The sequence below is a fragment of the Betta splendens genome, chromosome 7 (genome assembly GCF_900634795.4).
Source record: "Betta splendens chromosome 7, fBetSpl5.4, whole genome shotgun sequence".
Taxonomy (NCBI): Eukaryota; Metazoa; Chordata; class Actinopteri; order Anabantiformes; family Osphronemidae; genus Betta; species Betta splendens.
Genome location: NC_040887.2, coordinates 12,025,952 through 12,051,483, shown reverse-complemented (window position 1 = coordinate 12,051,483; position 25,532 = coordinate 12,025,952). Strand labels below are relative to the sequence as shown.

Below are 25,532 nucleotides of genomic sequence, written 5' to 3'. Positions count from 1 at the left end.
GCTGACGCTTCCCATCCTCCCACATACCCACACAATCTTGTTAGAGCATGCAGTTAATCTGAAGAGGAAGGACTCTCTCCACAAGCATGCGCTTCTTTCATCACTCTATTGTATTGCCCACATCACGTTGTCACAGGAATATTGGATTCTCCTAAAACTCAGGTGCTTAGGAGGAGCGGCGCCCTCGTGTTGGCTCTGTGTGATGTCATTTGCCTGTGAGTGACTTAGTAAATTGGGCATTATCCAGCACTCGAGGTTCATACTGTATATGCAACATTACGTTGCTTGAAGAATTAACTTCTCAACACCCTCCACTAATCTTTTGAAGTTGGCGCCACCATCAATAATTTGGCTAAAAGTGCTCCCACAAAGATGAAATACAGTAGCGTTCTCCAGCAAATCCTAAAGCTAGAAGCAGCCTACAGTTATTCATTTAGAAAATCTCCTTATACTGTATCCTTTGCATTTTCTATTCAAACACATGCACAAAACTGCATAACTGCTCTCTTGTTTCTTGCCTCTATTTTTTATTGTTTTCATCCAGACTTGATTGAACACATTGAGTCCTAACTTGTTCATCACTTCAGCTCCAATCATCATTTGCAGCTTGTGTGAATTTGGCTGTTTGATGGACACGGATACAGGGCAGCATGAGAAAAGCCTCTGATTGAATTGCCACTCATTGCCGTTGCTGCTCAGCATAGTTGAAGAGACCTGCAGTGAAAGGGCTGTCTAGAGGCCCTGGATGGCTGCGTCCCACCTCTCATTTCACAGGACAGGTATTGTGCTCCAGCTATTTGTCCCCGCCGTGGAGTGCCTTGAAGCCCAAAGACCCCAAACTTCATCTCAAAGAATATCTGTCCTAATAGCCCCTCAAAAGAGTGTCTCGCTTTTATTGGCTGGAACATCTCAAAGCAGCTTCCATCTCTCGCAAGAGTAAAAGGGAGAGCAAATAATGTCGAACTTGAACAACTCCCACATAATCACGAGTGTGCTTTTTCAGACATAATAAAAATGCTCTGCGCTCTCAACCAGGCATCGATGGGCCTTATTGTGCTCAAGAGGAAAATGAACCTTGACAAATGAAGCAAACCTCTCCAGTGTCCTCCTACTTGTTAAACTGTGAGGTGTTTCTACATTAACTACATTAGACTATTAATTACATAGCTGAAGGTGACGAAATCCTTTAAAGATTTTATCAGATGAATTTCGCTTTCTTCTCCATCATCTTTTCATACAGAAAAACAGCACAAACACATGTTCAACGCTGTCACTGTTATAGTGTTGCTCTTCTTTTTTTCTATATAACTGGCATTCATGTCTCAAGTAAACACGTTTGTTTGTCTATGCTTTGGTTGACTTGGCAACACTGCCATCTCATGGTGATGGGAGAAAGAACAGAGCATTGTGCTTCTCAAGACATACTTTATACTTTTCACACACACATTTTATTGAGAGTTATTAATTAAGGCACATGATCAACAACTTAAATTGCCACAGTGATTTAGTTGATATATGCTGTTGAAGTCATTAACATTACTATCAGTTTTAGAAGCATTCAAATCATAATGGCATATTTTCTCATCCTGTTGCTGAATGTCTTGAACTTTACAGCACATAATTTCGTTGATTTGGTTTTTGTTCAAGAGAGTGACAGTTCATGATGAACTTGTTGACTTGATTTTCTTTAGCAGAGGAACCTCCTTTGACTGAAACAGGACTTTTTTTCAAAAGGTTTTTATCAAAGGCAGTTGTATAAATTCATCTCTGATCTTTCCAGCGGGGACTTATTCTCTTCTCCTGTGGTTTTCTTCTGGTAGCTGAGGCTCCAGAGACACAAAACTGTCTCTGAACAAGGCTTAGATGCAAGAGATGGCAGATAGGTTCGGCTTTTCACTTGGTTTGTGAAAGCCATCCTCTCCCTAAGGGCCAAATTCACGCCTCACAGCACTTTTAGCCCTTCTGTACCTAGAAACATCTCTGATCTTCCTCCTTTTCAGTCTCTCGCTCTGTGTCTGTATGACAGGTTCCCTCTCTCCCTGTTTCACTGTGTTTCTCCTCCTCGCTCCTCCTCTCTTCGCCACCACTTTGGGTTTGAATCCAGTGCACTAGAGCAGCACATCTGCCAAACCCTGATTCTGGTACCTGCTGCTCGCACTGAACCACGTAGATTCTGTAGAGCTCCAAAAGGACAATGAGGATGTTCTTGCAGGTGAAGAAAATCATGAGCTGGTTCAGTACTTTCTCTTGAACCATGAGGTAGAGCCTGTAAAGCAGGAAGGGGCCATCCTGGAGTCCCACTGTGAGCAGCAGGCTCCACACTTCACTGGAGCAGCAGGAAGTTAACGAGGGTGGAGCTCCAGGGCAGCATAAGAAACCACCCGTGCTTTTCTCAGGAGACTCACCCTTTTGGGGTCGAGTCTGAGTGAGCACCAGAGGAAACTGCATAAGAGCCCAAGAGAAGAGGGTCAGACCTATGATGACGACCACCCTGTTGGTTTTGACTTCTGGCTCTTTGAAGGTGTCGAAAATGTCCAGGATGTCTGCTCCCAGTCCCACGTTCACCATGAGGAGCTGGGACAACTGGTCACGAGACATGTCCCCCTTGGGCATCAGCCATCGACCCAGAACCAACACTATGAGCATCGTCTGCTCAAGGCCGACCACCCAGTTCTCTGGATCTAGTTCCACAATGGCCTGAGCGAAGCAAAGAAGAGAACAGATCATTTCACACTCAATGTCAAAAGCCTTTTGCTGGTTTATCTTTTTTATCTTTTATTTCTGCATTTAAAGAGAAGCCAGGCAAGTTAAATAACAACAAGGTGCCACCTCTGGTGTCGATGTAATTGTTTTGAATCAGCTTCTCACTGTGTCAAGGTTCATTGAGATTATCCTGGCAACACACCTTTACAATTTCAAACACTCCTGAAACACCACAGTGTATTGTATACGCCTCAAAAGCTGCCACCCAGCCTCAAGCACAGCAAAGGGGCAAAAAAGCTCCCAAATCCTACATGAAAGAAACTGCAATGAAACCATCCCAGAGGAGAAAAGATCTGAGAGTTTTTCAAGCAGGTGCCTTATCTGGACTTCATCTGTGTGTCCATTACATATTTCCTGCAACTAATAGTTTATCCACTCCCCTTGCTAGATTGACATCTTATCAGATGTGTGTTTTTTCATGGCGGCTGCGTGCAGCGTGTGGCAGGGAGGCCAGTTTGTGGTAGGACGCCTACCGCTGTGATCGGGATGTGAGCCAACAAATGAAGCTCGGCGCCCGAGGAATTGGTGGCGGGCAGCTTGGACTGCAGCAGGCTCAGCTCCAGAAACCAAATGGATGGGATGACAGTACTGAGGTAGAGGAAAACCATTGGGGAGAACCTAAAAGAGGCCCAACCAAGAAGGGGGGGAAAGGTGGAAGTAGGTTATTTTTAGTAAGTGGCTGTTTTTTTTCCTGCTCTCTAAAGAAGAAAGAGTCCTCTTCCTCTTCCTTTTTTTTTTCCAAAAGAAGCATCGCATTTCAGACAGGCAATTATTCTCATCATATATGCAAATCCCACTTGACAGTGCAAAGCCTTCTCCATGAGGAGAGAACTTCAAAGTAAGACTCGGTTAGAAAAAGAGAAGCCTGAAGAAAGCTCTCGTCTGAAGATGTTCACTGAGAATATGCCGGAAAGTTGCAACATTTAAATGAGACGTAGCTCGGTGCTGAATGAGGATTGACACTAAATACTAATATCCTAGTGAGGCTCATATGATAAAGGTTGGAGTCAATTTCATGTTTACTCAAGCCTTTTTTATTTCCTTTTTTTTTTTGATCACTGGTCAGGCATGACTCTAGTCAGCCGGATGCGTTTTCTCTATAGAAAAGGAGTTGACAGAAATGCGATAGGCTCAGAACATCAGCTCAGTGAGAGACAGAGCAATAACACAGCAGAGGATATATTTGTTCTTGATAGACAGTGAAAGAGTGAACGAGCTGCAGAGAATAACAGAGACTTTAGTGGCAGGGAATATTACAGGCCTCAGACAAGCTGACTCTCAGCACGGTGGGCAGATAGGTTGTAAAGTGTTCACACAGTTAAAAGTTATTTACTCCCCACACAAACAACAAGTCCTTCAGCCTCAACGTCCACAGCGCCGCCTGCTTCAACCACCTCAGTCCTCACACCGCAACATCTGATTATACATACATTCATCACACATTCTGAACAACAGCAGGAAAGGAAACTATTAAAATAACTCTTTATCTTTGGAGGTTATGAATTCCCGTTGTCTAGACCTTTGTGGCCCCTAGAAGATGAAACAAGTCAGTAAAATACAGAACAGGAGTCTTCTGTTTTACAAGGTGTTTAGTGCTGGAACGCTGAAGTGAGAGAGTGATGATGTTAATCATTAAACACCAACAGACTGTTAATCACTGCACTACCTCTCATGCTACTGTATGATGTAGTTGCATTTCAAAGACCAATTTTAACCGCAACTAATCAAACTTTTTTTTTTTTTTAACTGCACTGACTTGAACATAAATCCAAATTTACTGCAGGTGTTACCATTTCCACTCGGAGTTACGGGTGCACTTCAGAGTTACAGCCATCTCCACGCCGAGCAGAGCCACGCCGGTCAGCAGCAGCCAATAGAGCGGCTCCCCTTTAACTGCCACCACGCGCCACACTGTCACCACCCCGTGGACGGCGAAGAGGAAGCGGCTCAGCAAAGCCAGCAGGATGTTCAGGAGCCGGCACATCATGCGCCACGAAACACCTGTACAGAGAATATGTCCCTATTTGACGAAATACGACCCTGAGTCAACATAAATTATTGTAAATTGAGATAAAAAGTTGTTCACGCTGAAGAGCTTTATGTAGTGTTAAACCTAATATTGTTCAGCTATTGAATTACTCCGATAAACTTAGTGCTCAGCAGTGAAGGTTTCTGCAGAGCAAAGCATGGAACACTGCCAAAGACCACTTAAGTGTTTGGTATTTTGCATGTAATTTAAGGAATAAACTCAGAAGGAATGTCATTTTCCTCTGCAGAAAGCTCAAATAAATCTTAAAAATACTCTTTCTATCAGAATCTTGTCTCAAAATGTTAGTGTGCAGGATAAGCAGGATAAAAGCTTCTGATCTTCAGGCGAAAGAACTGATTAGTAAGCAAGACAAACTGGCCTTTTAGTCAATATTTAAAGGCTTTGTATGAGTTTGCTCAAATTTGATCCCTGGATCCGTGGATTATTATAATGACTCGATGGCCTGAATGTGAACTTGAACAGGAGGCATCCAGTTATTAATAGTGATGCGTTCCAAATAGCCTGGTTCAGATCAGGCCAAGCCCATGTTTGTTTCCTTCTTAGGCTCGTTGTGATTCTTGTCTGTGCCAATGCCACTTTGCTAAAGCCGCACACAAGCAAGACTATTTTCAGAGAAAATATGTGGCCTGGTCACTCAGTAGGTGGAGCGTTGGACTGGGAAGCAGAAGGTTTAAGCCCTGCTTCCAGCACCAGTGTCCTTGAGCAAGACACTTTACACGACTGTAGCTCCCGGGTGCCGCGCTGTTGATGGATAATAAAGCCCAGCTTGAAGTCGTGCGTACATGGACTTTCACTTCTCCATGCTGCCAGTGTTGTTGGACACTGCTCCCCCCCAGGGGGTTAAAATGCAAAGATTAATTTCCCCAATGTGGGATCAATGAGGTTCAGTTATTATTAGTAAAGCATTGTTAATAATAATACGATGTTTAGCCATTAACAGGCCATCAGGTCTGTGTTTGTAAGCATAAAACAGTTCAGGAGTCTGATAAGCCAAAGAACTAAAAGCATGTGCCATTTCAAAGACTTAGTTAATTAGTTAAATAATTAATTATAATAAATAAGTAAATGATAATAAATACAAATACGATACAAATGAATTATTTGTGTTTTTAGGATGGTTAGTACGGTGTCTATGACATTTCCTATATTTCAGGCTGCATAGTCTCAGCTTTCATCCTGTTGACACAAATACCTTGAATCCAACTCAGCCTGCCTGTGCTGTTCCCTGTCAGTGATGTGTGCTGATATCATGAATACCAATATCCATCAAACAGTTTGTGCAGTATGTATAGTACAAATACATGCAATACAGACCTACAGTATAGGCTGGCCACTTCTTCTCCCAAAGTGACTCCCAAAGCTTTGAAAAACACAGTAACAATCACACACGGTCCCAGATCTGTACGTGCCTGATTTTGCCTTTTAAATGACAGCCTCTGGTTGGATACGCATGTCATGTGTGTGTGTGTGTGTGCGCATGTGTGTGTTCAGTGGGGAGTGACTTCTGTTCAAGTCGTCTAAAGTAGAATATCAGTGAGCCGTAGTGTGTTCTATGAGTGTCTGTGTGTCTCCATCCTCTCGGTGCCACTGTAAGAGATAACGTTTCCTGCCCTCTGCGCCCACGTCTTCATCACCATCCGTCATGATGTCATCTCTCCTGGCCCAGAACAAAGTTATCTGCCTGGGAGAAGCCGGCGTGCCGCGCTCCCTGTTCAGAGAGCGCCCAGCCCTGCCCTGCTCCCACCCATGCCTGCTCAGCCTCTGCACTGCTGGCCCTGATAAGGGCCTCGCTTCCTGGCCTCCACACACGCAGAAAACATGGGAGAAAAGGGGGGAGAGGAGACGTGATGGCCTCCTGCAATCTTCAGAGTTGTGTGAGTATGTTACTGCTATTGCATCAGAATGACAATGACCCACAGCTTGTTCTGTCTAAGAATCTGGATCTACTGCACAAGTAAGGGCACAGACAGACATATACTGCATTTGCACATTTAAAAGAAATCTCATTCTCATTATCTACAGTAAAGTTATTTCATCAATTAAATTAAATAATTAATTTTTAGAATCACTAAAATGTGTTCCAACTGATCTTTAGTTGATCTTTCTAGTCTTTAAATCAGGAAAGAGAAGTGGTCAGGTTTATATGGGCTTTGCATCAGGTCAGGGTCCTCAGGACCGTGCAGGCCAACTCTCCAGCACCTTCATCCAACAACACGAATGTGTTCTCTTCACAACTGGGAACGTGGACTTGTGATGTGTGTAGCATGTCTGATTTTTATCTTTTTAATTAACTAGCTTCTAAATGTAACCAGAATGTTTAGCCTAACTGTAAGCATGACTCCAATCTATGACAACAGGAAATACAGTGACACTGGACTACTGTATGATTATCTTCTTTAAGTGTTAGAATATAGGGCTGAGCTGATCGCCTGACAGACAGCTACTGTTCTTAATATTAGTAAGCCACGAAAAAATACCTGTTCAGGATGTTCCCATGACGGATACAGGGATTTTTAACTGACTAAATGTCTATAATCTATTGTGAATATTAAAACTGCAGAGAACTGCGACAGTTCTATATATGATAAATATAGGTAAGTAAATATAGGCAAGAACAGGCTCATGATTAATTAGAACATTGTGGGAGTGGTGTACGAATATTAGCATTCTGTAATAATTCTTTATTATAATACTTTATGTGGTGTGTGTAAATATTAGATATTGATTACAAATCAGTGATTGAAATTTGATGTCATGGGGTACGACTAAGTCTAACTTCTTCCTACTCCATTCAAGCATGTACTAGATTAATGGAAAGCTGATTTGCACTTTCTTGTATATGTGTAATGTAAAATTATGTGTTTAAACTGCTTTTAAATGTTTGAATAAAATAAATAAATAAAAATAAATAAAAGCCCCCTCTCATTCTCAGGATACATGTCTACAGAGTTTACCATCAGGCTCCTCAGAGAATTACACCTTAACTTATTTTTGTTTCTTACTCCCCAATTAAGGGGGAACATTCGAGAGCTGTCTTGTTAACATTTGCAAAGCTGCATCTGTCAAAAGTGACCATGTGCAGTTGAGAGTGATACACACACACATACACAAACACAGGTAGTGAAGTCCTTTAATGGTAAGGAAACAGGCAGAACTGGCAGAAAGAGATAAGACACTCCAGACGGTGCCCTAAACAAAAAATGAAGTGAAAAAGAAAAGGGGTGGAGGAGCGGAGGGGGGGTGGCAATGTGGGGGGCGGAGGGTGAGGGACTTATCAGCCATGCAGAATAACTGTTCACCTCTGGTTATGCTCTTGTTGCTTTTGTTAAGATAAAAAGCGCTTCACTCCAGGTTGTTGTGGCTTCGGGTTAGTTAAGCTGACTACGACTATTTGTGTTGGAACGTGTTTGTGGTCAGTGCTGCAGGTTGTTCAAGCAGGACGATGAAGGAATCTGGAGCGTTGGTGAGGTTGCATTCACTGAATCTCCGAGGGGCGACACAGTCCATCGTCTTTATACAGCAAATTGTGTATTTGTATTTAAAGATATGAATCCCCGTTACGGCAGTTTCCTCAATAGCCATTTTCCATCTTGACGGGATGTGGAGCTGCATGTCTTCTGCTTCTCCTACAGTATACTGCAGCTGCACCAGTCTGCCCACACTCAAGTGGCCCAGCTCCAGCAGTTCCTTATGTACAGTACAGTCCTGGATGGCGGCCATCTGCACAGACCTGCTGCCTACTCCTCACATGGTGTACGCCACCCAGTAGATCACGTTCACCACGGCGAAGGTGAAAGGGAACACGGCCCTGGCGTAGATGTCGATGGTGTCGGCATCGATGGGCTTGCACACGCACTTGGAGCAGCATTTCTTCTGCTCCTCCGTCTCCTCCGCCTGCTTGGACCTCCTCCTCCTCGGCTCGGGCTCCTCGGCGCAGCCCTCCCCCGGGATTTCGCTGCTGGGACGCTGACTCCGGCCTTGGCGGCTCGAGATCACCACGCCCTGGTTCATGCCGGTGACCGACAGGGAGAACAGAACCATCGCCTGTTTGCCGTTTTTCACAATGGACTGGGGAGAAACAGAGACACGGGAAGGTAAGTAATACAAACACAGGCAAACATTTAAAAGAATAACCTGCACTGGACAAAGTTTTCAATGATGACTATGAAATGAAAGTCACTGGTGACTTGGACGAGCTTCAGCAACTCCAAGATCTTAAGCCGGTGATACCAATAGATGTTTTTTATTTATAAGTTTTGGCAACATTAACAAACTATCAACAACACATGGTGACATATGTCAAATCACATCCAGTGTAATGAAATTCCCTCACTTAATTTAAAGGCCTTGTCATCGTTCAACTTTTATTGTGAGTATGTCAGCATTTTTTTTTTTTTATATTCATAAATTTAATTTAACAAAAATATAATCAAGGCAGATCTTATCCTCTGGGTAGTTTAACAACAAAGGAAATTGACAGTACAATAGAAATCACTATTGCTGCCTATAGGGAAATGTTCATTGTCTTGTTGAAGGTCAGCAGGATGGATTCTTGTCAGGAGCGGAGCTTAAATCCTGGCTAAGGTCTGTGTTTGAAAGGCAGCCTCATTACTCACAACACCCCCCTGCAGCCGCGCATTGTTGCCTGCTTATGGGAGTACATGATGGGAATTATTTGCTCACCTCCGAGCTCAGCTTGTTGGCCTTCACTTTGGCCTTCTCTTTGAGTCGATAGTCAGCGTTGTAGTGAGCGAAGGCGTACTCGATGAGGGCCGCGAACACAAAGACGTAACAGATCCAGAAGTACACGTCCAGCGCCTTGATGGCTGACGCTCGTGGCAGGGAGGAGCGGGCGCTCACCATCAGCGTGGTCATGGTGAGGACGGTCGTGATCCCTGTGGAAACACAGCAAACAGCTGCTTGATGATCCAGTGTCCGGGCTCTGTTCGTTATCATTATCAGCATTAAATGCAGTATTTGAACACCACACAGGTCAGCCTATACCCACCCAGGGTCACGCGAGCGGGGACGGCTGACTGACTGATCCAAAAGGAGACCCAGGACATGGCCACCAGTAATATTGAAGGCATGTATGACTGGATGATGTAGACGCCTCGGTTTCGTCTCAGCTGGAAGCGAAGACTGAGTCTTGGAAAGCGGCCCGCTGCAGAGCAGAAACACACACGCTGGGTGTCAGTGCTTGACTGAAGCAGCTAATTGTCACGATCTAATCGTCCTCCACAGACACTGTTACGGACGGTGGCGCTGTCTGTTCACCCGTTCCCCCCAGCGGCAACGCTCACGTGTGCGAGACATTAACTTATGTGCAGACGGCGTCTCCTCCGTTCCCAGCGTCTCCTAAACCTCCCGCCTGGCTCTGCAGCCAGCCTGACTTGATCCATTCCTTCTATGCATAGAATATAACTTGCTTCAAAAAGAATCCGGAGCGGTTTCCAACTCAAGAGGCAAGCCAAGTCGCAGAGCAGCAAATATTACATAATGGATGAAACACTCAGGAAACATGCAAGGAGCTTTCAGACGGGAGCTGGAGCTGACTGAAAGCTGCTCACCAGATTTGAAGTTCATCATCTCCGTAACAAAGCGATAGTCCGTGATGGTGAACTGGGAGAGCTCCAGTTTGTCCAGGCCGTGGATGTGTGTCTGACTCTCTGACCAGTGATACACAATGTCCTCTGAGGAGTAACCATCTGAGCACAGGACAGGTTTTTGTCAGACCAAGCAGTAAAGACGTTTGCAGGCATGTTTGCAAATCCCAAAACTCACAACTTTCCAGATCCAGCATACACTCCTGTTCATCCATAGGATACTTGGTCAGGTCCATGTCACACGCCACTGTTGAAGTGATTCTAGAAACAAAACACTTTCTCATTAAAACCTACTTTACTACACAGTCACCAGGTATATTTCTCTATGGCAAATATATATAGAGAAAAAAACATCTCAAATGATCAAGAATTTGATCTTTGAAAGTCATAATCATTGCTTTGTTGACTGGTGACCATACTGTGATCTTTTTCCTACCGGCTGCTGTATAGAATGACTCCGTTGGGCTGCAGCCGGATCAGCTTGTTCTCCACAGTCACGTCGTGAAACCACGCGGACTTGGCGTTGACGATGAAGGTGTCGGGGAGCCACAGCTTGTCCACGAAGCGGCTGTCCAGCCCCAGCGTCTTGTTGGTGTGGTTGTAGGACAGCCGGTCATCGTGCCAGCTCTGCCGCAGGAACACGGTCATCGTGTACTCCTGCCAGGAGCGACACAAGCACGCAACGTAAAGGCTGAGTCATGGGCAGCGCTGGACCAGACGTCACAGGAGGGAAAAAGGTCACTGCATTTTTGTTTTTAGGAGCCAGCTCAAAATATCAACTATCATTCAATTAAGTTTCAACTTGAAAAGGATATTTTAAAATACAATAATGGTAAAAATATTCAAAAAGCAATTTCTGTCACTTATGATAAAACCAGTAAAAAGACTCCAAAGCCAATGAATACCGAATCATCCCACTGCACTAAATCCATGAACATATCATATTATCTAACAACTTAGCAAATGTGTCACACATGTTCACACTGAGTACTTTCAAACCCTCAAGTGGGATAAAACTGGATTATGCAAATAGCAAATCTTTGATCTTCGCTGCAGTTACGTGACATTGAGGGATGATGGGGATCCGTGGTGTAGCATGCTCCGTAACACGTACCATGTTGGCCTCAGAGATGTGGTCAATGCTGGCCACCTCAATAGCCATGGCCACGTTCACTGGTGGACCTGCGAGGGGCGAGAAGTCAGAAAAGATGGCCGAACTTCAAACACACCCACGCACCTTCTCTGCTCATTATGGATCCATTAGTGTATTCTCACTCCATCACCCATCTGCTTCCCTCCCACCGTCGTGCTCCTACATCTCAAACACTCCTACAGTGCACGCGGATTAAGCATTATCCAGTTTAACCACGCTAAGTGGCACATCACGCTGTGGGCATTCATAAACAGCACTGGGCTTTCACAGACTCGCACAGTGAGCGACTTCCTGCTAACACATCTACACACTGTAGCCTCCCCCTGGAGAGACCGCCGTGTGATTAGCACGGTGTCTGTCTCTGTGATCGGATGCTAGAGGGTGGGATCTGCGTGGAAGTTCAAGCGACGGGTGTTCATACCCAACATTAAGGAACCGCACACTCTCCTCCATTTAGCAGCTTCCAGACAAATCAAATTTGACCGAGCGTAGACCTCAGGTACGTGGAAGATGAAAGAGCTCAGAACTGGTAACTGATGTTGCAATGAACAGTCTGCATTGCCCTGGCAACAAGTGGATGCTATTTAAAGACTGTACAAGGGGATAAAAGATAAATTTAGTTCACAAATGTGGTTCATAACTAGTACAAATCAACCCCTAAAGTAGAAATCATCATCATCAAAATTAGATGTACAGTAGTTCTCAGAATTTGACCTGGGCTCATTTTTTCCAGAGTAGCTCAATTTTGCATTCCACCAGATGGCTTCAAAATGAGCTGGAACATTTGTGATTCCCAAACGTTGTGTTTCCTCTCCATATCGTCCCATGTATCGACAGAGTTCAGCTGTGACAACAGGGACTCTATCGCTGTGGTCGTGGGATGTTTCACATCTTCAGACATCCTTTGTACGTCTCCTGAGTGGTGGCGTCGTTCGCACCACCTGTTCTCTTCTTGTCCTTGAAGGGCCTCATCCTCAGTAATCCATTTAATAATGCTTCTGTTTTTCACAATGTTTTAGTCTGTGTGTCTAGAAGTCACCTCACTAAAGAGATGTTTGAATAGGTTTATTCTACTGCCTTACAAGGAAAACAAATACAGGCCAGACAGTGAAAAGCAAATAGCTGTGTCTGTGTATTTTAGCTCAGGTTGGGCTGAGGACAGATCTCACACTCACCTCCAATACCGGGGCGAAAATTCCTGGCGTAGCCTTTCATCAAGTCATCCAGATTAGGTAACCAGGAGATTTCAATGTCTGTACCGACATAGTCTCCGATGTCACTCAACATGGCCCTGAAAGAGACAAAAGGCAAACACAGCAGGCTTCAGCGCTCATTAAACAGAGCGTGAAAGGAACACTGAGGGGGTGGTTGGGTAATACTGGGTGTGAAACACAACTCCATAGCTACACATATACATATATACATATAGGGACCTGAGTAGCACGAAGGTGGCTCTTTGTGCTTTTTAACTGTATCCACTCTTGTTTATTTTGTTTTAACCTATTAATCAAATCAATGCCACCCACCCTCACACGTTCACATTAAATTGTATGTTGGAGATGTTCTCATGCAAATGATCAAAGCACAGATTTGAGCCCTGAGCTGTAAAACATCTATTTGTATTGTTTAGTGTTTTTTGTTGTTGTGCTCCACATCCATCAGCGCAGCATCACACTTCACGCAGCTCAGCGTGGACGTCCTGCTGTGCCTTCAGGCACAAAACCTTTTCTGAATTTCAAAAAGGGCTTTTTATTGCACTACAGAGGCCCATTTATTAACGTTAATTAGGAAGTTTTTCTATTACAGTCTCTAGTGTGGGAGAGTGACATCGTCCTTCCAGTGCTGTGTCAGCTCAGAGCAGATGAGCACAGACGCCACCAGGTGGCATCATCAACATCAGAGCTCTAAGCAGATATGTGTGTATGCAGATGCACGCCTTGAATTTATTTCATAAGACCCAACGTAATGTCAGTAATACCATCAATAAATGCTTTGTTTGATCACAGGCAGAGCTTCATTGGCCTTATTTTCACGAATACATGAGCTTTAGAATTTAATTTGAAAAGCAACACTGTCATCTGGTGTTGGAAGGAATGTCTGCTGTGCAACAAACAAATCGAAGGTTTGGAAGTGACAGCGAGCCGTGACACTGACGGGAGACGGGACCACGGGATCGAAGGCGTCACTGATTAAAAGCCAAAAGATGTTCGCTGAGCTTTTGAAACGAGACGGAAACGTCGACTTCAGAAAGAGCAGGAACCTAAACTCGACCCCACACAGACAAAACATCTGCTTTCTCACATTACTTCTGCCACGTGACGCACGCTGAGCGGATCCATTTCCTGGTGGCAGATGTATTTTTAGCCTGACAATCACTGTCGCGTCTGAAATAAATGGGGGCACTGAGTGAATTAATTAATCACTATGTGACTCCTGGGCTTCGTCGCTAATTGGTAGTTTCTAAATTTGGAAAGAAAGCTTTTCCTACAAGAAATCCATTAACAAAGCAAGGTCAAACAGACTGAGGGACCACTTCCACTGTTTATCTTCTTTTCATTTAATTGACTGCTCTTTACATTTTTTCTAATTCCAATACTAATAAATATTTTAATAATTATAAACTTTCCTGGTTTTGCAGCTTCATCATTGATTTATCAATAATTATTTAGCCTTTTAATGCGTGACTTTTTTCCATTCACTGCTGCTCAAAACTCGTGTTTATTTGTCTCTGATCTTTTAAATCAATACTGTAATTGCAAATACTGCACGAGCAAAGTGGATATTTACTAGAAACGTTCGGATTATTGCTTTCATTAAGTGCTCTCTAAACCCCAGTATGATTTCCCCCGATGTTATAACTTGATGCTTAAGAAAAATGTGTATTTATTTCTCTCTGTCCGGACCTGAGTTTGTATTTTTATGTCCAAGAAGCTCGCATGTGGTTCTCAAAGGAGACAAAACCATCCCTCCCATCATCCATGACAAACAACTGAGAGTGTGTAGCTGCTCCTTTCATTTCATTTTCATCAAATGACTCTCCTGAGGCTTGGATCTAAACCCGTTTGTTTATGAGCTAACATTAAACAGATGGGAGGAGAAGACAGAGCAGCAGCCGAGCTCCATTTGATGCCGTCTTCTTGTGACTGTAAACACTAACAAGCCCAACGGGTTCCACATACGGACTCTGCTGGTTACCTGAAGACAAGCAGGCAGTTCCTCGAGCATCACCTCCTCTGACACCTACTGTACCGTTCAGTTCATTTTGTGGCGTGTGTGTGAGATGAGCAGCACCGAACATGAATCAGTACCAAATAGAGACACAGCTGCTGCATGTTTATGAGTCTCCATGGGGTTTGGCATCCAGACCTTTTTGACATCATCTGGTGGTTTAAGTGCTGTGGTGGTCAGCAGACACCGTAGAACCCACTGCCCCCGTCCTCCACCACATCAAACCACCCCAGATGCTCTGTAACGCACCACATTCGACCCCTGAAGCTTCTCAGCGTCTAAGTACATTGAACAGGGTCCATCGCTGCATGTGTGGAAGGAGGTGACAGCCACACACTGCACCATCGCTGTTCCTGTGCGCCTCACCTAGTCAGATGTTGATGAAATGATCAGTCAAATCAGTAAAATATCAGTTAATCACATTTTTCATTATTTAGATGATAACATTTTAACATATTTTAATTTAGTTTGACTTAGATCAAATAAAGTATTTGGATCCTGGGAATATGTGGTGTTATTTTGCTATTTTATTGTTATAATAGAAGCAAGAATAAAAAGAAAAAATTAGCTCTGCAGCATGCTGTACATAATTTCGTTGTAAATTTTTCTATGTAAGTAGTATTTCATAACAGGCATAATTGGGACTTATATCCTAATTACTTTTATTGGTTTATTGATAAGGTTTAATATACGGTACAGTCATATTACCACTTTATTAGTAACATCTGTACAGTCTAATTCAATCCAGTAGTGGAACTTGGCACCGATTTACAGAACATATGGCATATGTTTTTCTAACGGAGCAACTGTGCTGTTAAATGAGCAAGTAAAAGAATCTTTTATTATGTATATGACATTATGTATCAAATCGCAAATAACAGCCTATATCTTTAAATACATGATATGAAGTATCTAAATAATTCCTGGCTGTGGAAATGTCTGTGACCACCTTTGTGCTGTTTACATGCAGCGCGTGTTGCACCGCCTCAGATTGTGTGGGAGGTGGAGGCGCTGGAGTGTCCCTGCACCACCTCTCCCAGCAGCAGGAGCACAGTGAGGCCTCGGAGCCAGTTCATGCACCGCGAGCAGCAGGATCAAATCACCGTGCTATTGGGAATGTGCTCTCCGGACGGTGGGTGGGATTTATCCGCTGACTCAGCCTCTCATCCAGATTAGTCAGGGGAATCGTGCCACCTTGTTACAGGTTTAAGGACAAGTGCAGCAGACCAAAAAGATCATGGATTGTTGCGGATCATTTCCTGCTGCAACACATCTTCCTGCTACACTAGTTTAACTATAATCTGTTATTGCAAATACAGTATCCTACAGATCCACACAAACAATGATTTAATCTCTTAAAATAATGGAAAACATGACCCCAAGCCTCTTTAAACGTCTACTATAGGATTGTTCAGTAAAAAAAAAAATGTGCAGTTGCTAAAAGCGTTCAATGACTGCAGGACCAGATTAACCCACCAGGGGACCCCCAGGGAAAAGATGAGTGGTGGGAGGAAAGTGTTGACCTACTCCATCTACTCGTGGTCGTCCTCTATTAATGCTCTAGTGAGCCCCAGAATTCCTCTTCCATCCACATGACCAGCACTTTTCCCCACTTTAGCTTCTTTGCAGTGATTTAATTCAACAATAGAAACTTCTGTAGGACGAGGAGCACCAGGACGTCCAGCGGCAGTATTTTATCAAACACTGTATTAGTTTCTGAAGTGATTTAGAGTTTCACGCTACAGCTACTGCAGCTTCAGTCCCAACCAGTATGTATTGTAGCTTTAGGTTACGTATGCATCACGCTCTTTTATAGCATGTCATTCTTTAGACTTTCTGTAGTAACGCCTGTGTATTGCATTGTTTTGTTGACCTGATCCAGCAGCATCCTCACTGTTCACTAATCCGCTGTAACCACAGCTGAATGCGCTGCAGACTCAACACTTCGTGCAGTTGCTTCACAACTAAAGCAATAGATATGTAGTTGTCACGGTTACCATTAGAATTCCTGACCTCCCTAACCCGTTGTTGCTGTTGTTTTCCCGCCTGTTGTTCTTGTTTTTAAGCTGAAGATGGAGAAAGGGCCGTGAGAGATGCACATGACGGCTACAAATCGGACCATCACATCAGCTTTTTGACCCTTTGGGATCATTTAACGATCAGCTTGAGACCGTTTACAGTCATTTTGTGTCAGTTTATGGTTTTGGTCTGTTTTGAACTAATTAATTCATCTGTTTTTTCAACTCTGGTGGTGTTTTTTTTAACAGTTTAAGACTGTTTATTGTTGCTGCATTCTCTTGGTTTGTTTGTTTTTTTGTACAAATTTTGCAACTCAAAAGTCGTGTTATATAAGAGCCAAAGGGCCCAACAGGTCGGTTCGACACCTGTCTCTGTTTACTTACTGTATTGTTTTGGTTACTCATTCATTTTGAATATACATGTGCTAAACATTAGCGCTTCCTCATAAAATGCTCTGATGCAGAGGCCAATCTAACAGGATTTGGATACAGATTGTACTGGTGATGTGAAGGGTGTGTGTGTGTGTGTGTGTGTGTGTGTGTGTGTGTGTGTGTGTGTGTGTGTGTGTGTGTGTGTGTGTGTGTGTGTGAGAGAGAGAGAGAGGGAGGGAGGGAGGGAGAGAGAGAGAGAGAGAGAGAGAGAGAGAGAGAGAGCTAACACATAATGAGGTGCAAGAAAGAGCCTACACTGCACTGTACTGAGAACAATACTGTTGATATAATTAAAATCCTATTAGAACGACTCTTCCTCCCTCTACTGGTGAAAAAAGAATGAGCAGAAACGATTCACCCAAAGTCGCCCAAAGCTTAAGTAGCTTCACCCTTTGGCCTTCTCCTATGCAGACACGCATACAGACTCATGAGAAGCCAGAGCTTCACACTGGACTGGACGTCACTGATGGATAACGCTTGTACACGAGAGTTTTAACTGCCCACAGACTGATGCACAATAGGCCCACGTTGAAACAAAGTTTGGAGTGTGTAACACAGTTAGAGACACCTGGTTTAACCAACTGACTAAAGCATACTGTCATGTATTTAGGAAATCTGTGTAAAGAGGTCCTTCGTAATCTGGAGAATCCAGAGGTCGTGGTTGGATTAAATTTCACAACGGCAGCTATGTGAACTAACGCTTCCCTGGGTTTGGGGCTTTCCCCAACTCCAGAGGATCAGCATTGCACTGCCTGAGTTGTTCAGCATCATCTCAGATGAATATGATCATTTTTTAAATGAAATGACATCACAACATGCTGCAGTCCTCCCATATAAACTGTGTGCACTGAGCAGCTCTGGCTCTTACACTGCAAATGACTCCTCTGCCATGTGTTCGAGGTTCGGCCCCGGTTGAACCGGCCTTTAGGTTGGGGACGCTGCCGCCCCACAGAAACACACCTGCTCGCCTCATCCGCCATATGTGGGAAAAGAACATCACCCCCTTAATGCATATGCATAATGCAAATAGTGTCATCAAGTCCATGTGCCCGGAGGAAGAGCAGAAAGCAGATTCAGGGGTGTGGGTGTGAAAAAGTATGGTATAAAAGCAAGTATGTAGACATTTGCTTTAGCAGCTTTTGATGCGTCAGGCTACAGTAGATTAATATTAATAAGTAACGTCGTGGGAGGCGACGCTCAGCCCGAAGAAACCAGCACATTCCAGCAGAAATAATCAATTTTTAACTGCAATATATTTAGTTCTGTTTTAGATTTATCTTTTGATTGAGCCATTATTACGTAATGGGCAGTAAGTGAGTTTACATGTCGTAAATAGATATTAAAATAATGCGCTCCTCGTTACATAATCACAACTTCACGTGTTTTTATGGCGAGGCTTTGAATTTGTTAAATGATACTTTTTAATCGGAATATTTTAAAAGGATTGAGAAATTAAAATGCGGGTAAACGCACCTAAAAGGGAAAAAAAGGCTCATCTCACCTGGTGAAAATATCCCCTCCGACAAAGAGCAGAGCCAGACTCGACAGCAAGAAAGTTGGCATCTCCATTCCACGCGTCTCTCGATCAAAAAATATTCTTTTACAAAAAGAAAAGTTTCCCTCGCTGCAAATCGACGGCTTTTATTTTAGCGCGCTCTCCTCGCGATCCGGCGCTGCGGAGAAGAAAGTAGTGAAGTGGAGCGCCGACGCTGCCGAAGACGGTCGTGATGACGACTCCATGATCAGTTCGCTCAATGGGTTCCGCGTCCAGGAGCGCGCGCGCGCGAGGGGAGCGCACCGTGGGAGAAGAAGAAGAAGAACTCCGACCGCAGCGACCAGTCGATGCCTCTGCCGCCGCCGCCGCCGCCTGTCCTCCAGCAACGGAGCGGAGAGAGAGAGAGAGGGGGGGGGGGGGGAGTCACTAATCTGTCGTTCCCTTCGCTTCTTGGCCTTTAAACGGCAGGTTCCATCTGGCTGCGGAAGGCTGTGGGGGTGTGGGGTGCACGAGGACGGAAGAAGACTTTAGTCGATTATGTAACGTTTGACACGTTTGAATCATCCCCATTAGTGCCTTTAATGAAGTGACTCCCTCTCTGATGGAACGGAGGTTGTCATCGCGTGGGGAGAAGAGACTTTCCTTACTGGAACATAGCAGTGGCCGCTGTTGGACTGTTTTATTAATTCAGTGGACAGTTAGTGACTCAGTATCAGTTTCAAACAACTGACGACGCCAGTAGGCACATATAGATACATGTAAAGCATTTCTGTACCCTCCACATCCCCCGAGTCTATTACTGACTTGTATACTGTAAAAAAGCAATGATGTGGGTCTCAGAGTATTATCTCAATACGCATTTTTAGTTAGATATAGTTGAAGGTGAAATAAAAAGTCAATGCTCCATTTTTCTAAACTAAAAAACCAATTCAGTTACTCATTCAGCTACTTTCAGTTTCTTTGCTCACTCAGCGTCCCCTGTAGTGTGGCTTAGTTGCAGCAGTGCCCCTGTTCTCGGTGCTGCCTCACCCTGGGATGAGACGCTGACCTGGAATCAGTGGGGTGAGACCACTGCCTCTCTCTCCTACTGGACCACTTAGATTTGTACTACAAGCTCTTTTGGAATGAATATACGTCTCTGCTAGGCACCGCCTGGATTATATTCACTTTACACACTTCATCCTTGCGTATCCTCATTCTCAGTCTCTCCGTTCATCCCGTTGATCTTTTCATTCTGTCAGACGGAGGCTTTCGTCTCTCTGCTTCACACACACGTCCACAACTTATTGTTTATTTATTTAATCTATGTGATAATATTAAAAAGTCAAGAAAGATTTTTTTCTTTAGTGCTATCTTGAACTGGATGGAAGCTTTTTGCCACATTAAAAGCCCATGACACTACGCTACAATTGTGAAATATGGCACAAGCAGAACCTTTAGCTCGATGTTCAGATGCTGGGCGTTTCAGGAGACGTCAAGGCCCCGCCCACTTGCGCTTTGTTTCCATGGAAACGGTAACAACCACCGAGTGTGAGTGGAGCGTTTGCCGTAAGGAAAACTAGCGTTAACTTTGAAGGTATTCCGCCAATAAAAGAGAAAGTCCAGGAAAGGTAACAAGTTTGTCAACTCAAGTTTAAGTTAACATTAAATGCCACTCAGCCGATTTGAAACATTACCTGTGTAAAAGCTACCTGACGTCATCTACAGGAGTTAGCGTTCCAGGTTTAGCTAGCTCCTATCAAGCTGATGCTAAGCCGAATTCTGTCCTCAAATCTGGCTGTTGTCAATGTGTCCTCACTTTCTGGAAACGTCATACGAGGCGACATTTGAATCCATGACATGTGTGGTTTACTATGAGAAACATTTCAAATATAAATATGTGATAAAGACAAACGGTAGCTTCCTGTCTCAGCTCACACCGGGTTAACAGGGAACACGAGGCAGTGAAAATGTGTTCTGACTTAATACAGTATGTTTGTCACATCTGAGAAATTACTTTCAGAAATAACAGATAACTTTTTTTGTTTGTTTTAAGCAATGAAAACGTGTGACACGTTTGCCTTTGCTGTACATTAAGCAGGTGAAATGGATGAAGATGACAGGGAAAGTCCGTGTGGTGCGTTGTCAGACAGCTGTGGACTACCAGGTCTCCACCTGTCCACCCTGGGGGACAGTGAGGGTAAGTGAGAGGTCCAAGGTGATACCTGCCTTTTCTGCCTTCTGGCCTTCTTCTCTTCATAAACTATAAATGAGATGTATAAAATGAACTTTGTTTCACCCCAGTTAAAGAGGCGTTGATATGCTTACTGTACCTGATTTATGTACATATTTCAGATGAAGGTCTAAACCAGGAAACTGTTATAGACGAGGAGCCAACTTTTTCACCTTATCTGGAGTGGTTAGAAGAATTAGAGAAGTGGGTCTTTGATATTTTCCTTTGCATGTAAATCGCTCACATATCGTATGTGAGACGTATTATGTTTTATAAAATGCACCCAGTATTAACGCCAAGAAACATATCAGAAGTATAAAGTACTTAATGTGCACAAACACAAACGTATTGTCTGTTTTGCATTAGTTAAAGAAGCGTTCAAAGATGTGAGTGTGCATCTTTCCCAAGGCAGGATGATGGTGATGGTGACCTTGCAGTTGCAGCGGATAAAGGTAAAAAGCCGAGCTACTCCGAGACATCACGGAGGATCAAGCTGGGACAAAACCTGGACCAGCTGGACCACTTTCACCGACAGAAGGAGCATGACGTGCTTAAAGCCAGGTTTGGAACCAACAGGCCTCTAGAGTCACAGCACTTTAAAGCAGATTGAAATCGCTTTGCTTTATGACGCTACTAAAGCCGGTGCGAATAATGGGAAATGTGCATTTGTTTTTTGTATAGCACAGCCTTTTTACAATTTCTTTTTCAGTGTTATTTCTCTTCCCCTTTTGCCCTGGTCATACAGGGCTAATCATTTCTGTGCCAATTCATTCAGTAATTTGCAGGAAATTATTTCAGTTCAAGAGAGAACATTTCCTATAATGTCCCCTCTCCCTGCTTTTCGTTCCTCTTTTTATTTGTCTGCACTTCGAACCATTAAGCAGCCAATGAACTGTCATTTTCCCTTTAGCACAAAGCATCACAGGTCATTGTGGAGCTGTACTGCACTCTGATCAAACAGGAATTTAATGCCACCCAAGCACACCTGGCCTTTGACTAGTCTTCAGCTTTTACTGTATGTTCCATGTTTTTATGAGTATTACCCTATAACCCCTGTCATAGATGGATGTGATACTTATCATTAGACTACAAAAAGAACGTTGGGCAGTAGTTGGGTTTCTATGCTCACTCAGCTGTTCCTTGCCTTCCTTTCCTCAGCTTCATCCTGCTTTATTTTTGCAATGAAATCTACAAAATGCACAAAAAACATCTTTGAAAGCGTTCCATCTAACAGTTTCTTTATGTAAACATTCTGTCATTTGTCTAGAGAAAATCTAAATCTTTGTCGTCAGAATATTGAGAGTTTGATGGCACAGAGGGATAACGCAGAGAAAGAGATAGATCAACAAAAAGCAGCAGACAACAGGTCAGTTAAAAATGAGAGTTGAGTACATCAGTGATGGTGTGGGATTTACGTTCATTTTTGTAATGCTTCTGCCATTTTGCGGCTATATTTTCTAATCTTTATTTAACTTGCAGTGTTGCTGTGTTTCGTTTGCGAGCCAAGCATAGACAGCTGTGTCAACAACTGCAGGTAGAGGAGGATCTGGAAGGTCACATCATCACTGAGCTGAAGCAACAAGAGTAAGTCCAAAAGAAAAATGGTCTGACAGCAAGGTTGTGTTGTGACAGCTACAGTACTATTATCACATGGAAATGCTCAAAACGACGTTTTCTACTAATAGAAGCAGGTCTACTACTAAATAGCTATCATTTAATTTTAATATTGGATAATTTAAATAAATTATTTGAGAATGATGTGGGGCAGGACTCATCATTTGTGTATATTTACCATGAAACTCAGTGACCTCAGTTTGACTGCTGTTGACTTTTTCAACAAACATCCAATTAAGTTTAGGATATCATGTCTACTTTTTAACTAAATGCCTACTTAAATACAAATTGTATTATTATTGCCATTATAATTAACTGAGTGAGTGAATACATACATATGTACGTATGAACCCAACCGGTCATCATATTGAGCTGCATGTTCTGTTTGAATATAACCTTTTTTGTCCTGGCTTGTTAGATTGGAGCTGAATAAGGTGGAGGTGGAGATTGGCAGGTTCTCCTCACTCCGGCAGGAGCTGGAGGAGGAGGGGCAGGCTTTCCAGGTCCTTAAGGCCCAGAAGGCAGCGACAAGGTTGCAGCAGGAGAGGAAAGCCAGCAAGAGACTGCAGCTTAGAATGCAGCATCTAAAGGAGTAGGAGAGAGAGACTGTTTTCTTACAGTCTACTACTTTTTAATGCAATATATGCAGAAAACTGATCTTAGTTTGCAAAGTGATAAAATCAGAGACACTGCATTTTATTTAATAGCATTTATGTACTTGGGGAAATATTATAACTCATTTACAGCAAGTGTCTGTGATCATGTTTTAATAGTAATCAGACAAGCATGGCTGAAAACAAGGAGTCTGAAGATCAGAAGAAACTTGAACAGAGCCAGGCAAACCGCAAGGTAGCTGTCAGATACTTAAAGGAGACCATGAAAAGGTAATCCACTTACAGTATAAGCCATTACCATTTGTTAGAAAGTTGAAGTCTCCTATTGTGTTTTCATTTGTACATGTAGGGTATATATGGAATGGTTTTAAATCTAAGGGTTTAGATGAAACTGCATATATTTAAGCTGTGAAAACAAATTAGTTAGTCACTTTGTTTATTAAACTCTCACAGTTAAAGAAACATACTGTACATACACTGAACGAATGTTCAGTATTGTACTGTACATACAAATACAGTACTATATTGTATTGTATTGAAGTAATTACACTACCAAGAAACATCTACAGTATTAGAGAGCTAATTTACAGCAATTAACATGTTACTTGGTTGCTGGAAGTCAAAACACACAGGTGAGAGAGATTTGTTTTTCAGTCTGAGCTGTATCTGAGCATGTACATGCTTTGTGATTGTCCATGTCACCTTTAGGATGCAACAGCAAGAGGCTGAGAAGGAGCAGCAGACCAGGGAGTTACTGGAAAAGAGGATGCAGGCGATCAAGTCACTGAAATCTAACATAGAAGCCACACAGGTAAGCAACAGCACCCATTCAAACTAATACTGCTGCAAAATGCTAACATCAACACCTGAATACCTAATTCTGCACAAACTGCTATCTATACAAATAAGTAATAAGTAATTTTGATGTTACTATATATATGTCTGAGTCAATATTTACATTTAAAATTACGTACAAATATACAGGAATTGCAATTCTGCATTGAAAACAATGTACTGTACTTTTATCCACACAATCTGAAGTCACATATTTTAGGTCATGATACAGAAATTATTTTGTGTCAGGGTTAAGGCAAAAGGCTTTATTTTGTCGTCTATAATGTTATTGGTCTGCTATTGCTTACTGTATTTATTATTTAGGAGAGCTTACGGGTTCGACAAAGCAGAGTGAACGCAAATGCCCAGAAGACAAAACAGCAACAGAGTGAGATGAGACAATCTCTGCAGGCTCAAGGCATCAACAGTACCAAGCACATGTACCAACAGAAACAACTAGAGAGGCTAAAGCAACAACAGGCGTAAGTCTTCTATACCCCCCCCTCCTCTCCTCCTAACCCACGTGCATGTCCTCCACTCCCACTCCATGCAGCACTGTGTGGGTGTTTTCTCTTACTGTGTGCTAAGGAAAATATGACCCCATTTCACTATAATGCAGAGCTGTTGATTTGCTCTTCTTAGGGAATTTGAGGAGAAGCAAAAGTCAAACAGGGTGGCGATTGTGGCAAAGATTCTTCAGGAGGAGCAGCTGTTAAAGACCAGAAAGAGTCAGCAGGTACTGCTGCCTAAGCCCCCCGTCACTGACAAGTTCCTTTCTTTGGAGAGGGCGAGAGAGAAGCTCTGGCACTCCCTGAACCCCAGCCCACCATCATTCACAGAGGAGAGGATAATTGTGAGTGGTTCATAACAAGTGTGGCAGTCGTGAAATCAATATGAAGAGATCTGAGCAGCTACGAGCCAATGCGTGTCTTTTTCAGCAATATAGAGAGTTTAGTGACATCAGCGCCACATCATCAACTTCCTTTGACATCGAGGACCTGGAGGAAGCCACGCTCCAGGAAGTGGACCACCAAAGCTTTCCTGACAGTCTTGCTGAGCCTGAGTTTTCTGGGCTTTGGGAGCAGAACTCCAAGGTGCAGTACCCTGTAATAACAGCCACTGCCAACTACAAGCCAATCCCTGCCAGCTGCTAAAATTAAACACTCATAAATCATGTTCCAAACACAGCAGGCACTTTTTTTTCTGTGGTTGTGTTTCCTGCATCTCTGTGAGCAGATGAATTTCCTGAAAGCATGTTCAATAAATAATGTCTCTGTACGCCAGCACACACTTTGCTTAAGTTTGATATAAACAACACACGTATGAGCAGCTGAAATACTGTAGTTTATAAATGTATGTTAGGACCAGGGAAAAACGTACTGGTCAGCTTACGTATCACATTTACAAAGTAAAGTGTGTCATGAGTACTGTAATACTAGGACACTATCATACAGCATGCTGAGTCCCTTTGGCAACCCACTGTACACACTAAAACAGTCAGAGCATTTTAGCC

The 25,532-nt window shown here is 43.2% G+C and overlaps 3 protein-coding genes across 9 annotated transcripts in view; 1 reads left to right on the top strand and 2 right to left on the bottom strand.

Moving 5' to 3' along the window:
- Positions 1–1,343: 1,343 nt before the first annotated feature.
- Positions 1,344–7,777, bottom strand: LOC114859469 (transmembrane protein 26). Its single transcript, XM_029157631.3, has 3 exons — positions 4,554–7,777; positions 3,237–3,381; positions 1,344–2,697 (listed from the first exon to the last, which is right to left on the bottom strand). Exons 1-3 carry the CDS (start codon positions 4,748–4,750, stop codon positions 1,969–1,971), a joined length of 1,071 nt encoding a protein of 356 aa, XP_029013464.1. The 5' UTR covers positions 4,751–7,777; the 3' UTR covers positions 1,344–1,968.
- Positions 7,778–7,927: 150 nt separating this feature from the next.
- Positions 7,928–19,136, bottom strand: gabrd (gamma-aminobutyric acid type A receptor subunit delta). Of its 2 annotated transcripts, none has more exons than XM_055510133.1 (9): positions 18,724–19,136; positions 12,748–12,863; positions 11,534–11,601; positions 10,856–11,076; positions 10,598–10,680; positions 10,384–10,521; positions 9,822–9,977; positions 9,497–9,708; positions 7,928–8,881 (listed from the first exon to the last, which is right to left on the bottom strand). In XM_055510133.1, the coding sequence occupies exons 1-9, from the start codon at positions 18,744–18,746 to the stop codon at positions 8,558–8,560; spliced, it is 1,341 nt and encodes a 446-aa protein (XP_055366108.1). In that variant the 5' UTR covers positions 18,747–19,136; the 3' UTR covers positions 7,928–8,557. The 2 variants fall into 2 exon arrangements, with proteins under 2 accessions (XP_055366108.1, XP_029010868.1); XM_029155035.3 differs by having other exon boundaries at positions 18,752–19,136.
- Positions 19,137–20,199: 1,063 nt separating this feature from the next.
- cfap74 (cilia and flagella associated protein 74) overlaps positions 20,200–25,532 on the top strand; it is a 29,519-nt gene continuing 24,186 nt past the window's right edge. For 2 of the 6 annotated variants that reach the window (XM_029155030.3, XM_029155034.3), the window contains exons 1-12: positions 20,205–20,355; positions 20,823–20,924; positions 21,080–21,161; positions 21,366–21,518; positions 22,225–22,323; positions 22,437–22,541; positions 22,990–23,163; positions 23,345–23,455; positions 23,894–23,996; positions 24,344–24,501; positions 24,662–24,872; positions 24,958–25,113. In XM_029155030.3, coding sequence (XP_029010863.1) covers positions 20,831–20,924; positions 21,080–21,161; positions 21,366–21,518; positions 22,225–22,323; positions 22,437–22,541; positions 22,990–23,163; positions 23,345–23,455; positions 23,894–23,996; positions 24,344–24,501; positions 24,662–24,872; positions 24,958–25,113 — 1,446 coding nt within the window. In that variant the 5' untranslated portion in view covers positions 20,205–20,355; positions 20,823–20,830. Of the gene's footprint in view, positions 20,356–20,588; positions 20,715–20,822; positions 20,925–21,079; positions 21,162–21,365; positions 21,519–22,224; positions 22,324–22,436; positions 22,542–22,989; positions 23,164–23,344; positions 23,456–23,893; positions 23,997–24,343; positions 24,502–24,661; positions 24,873–24,957; positions 25,114–25,532 lie in introns of those variants that run through there. The other 4 variants (XM_029155031.3, XM_029155033.3, XM_029155032.3 and 1 more) reach the window with 4 other exon arrangements.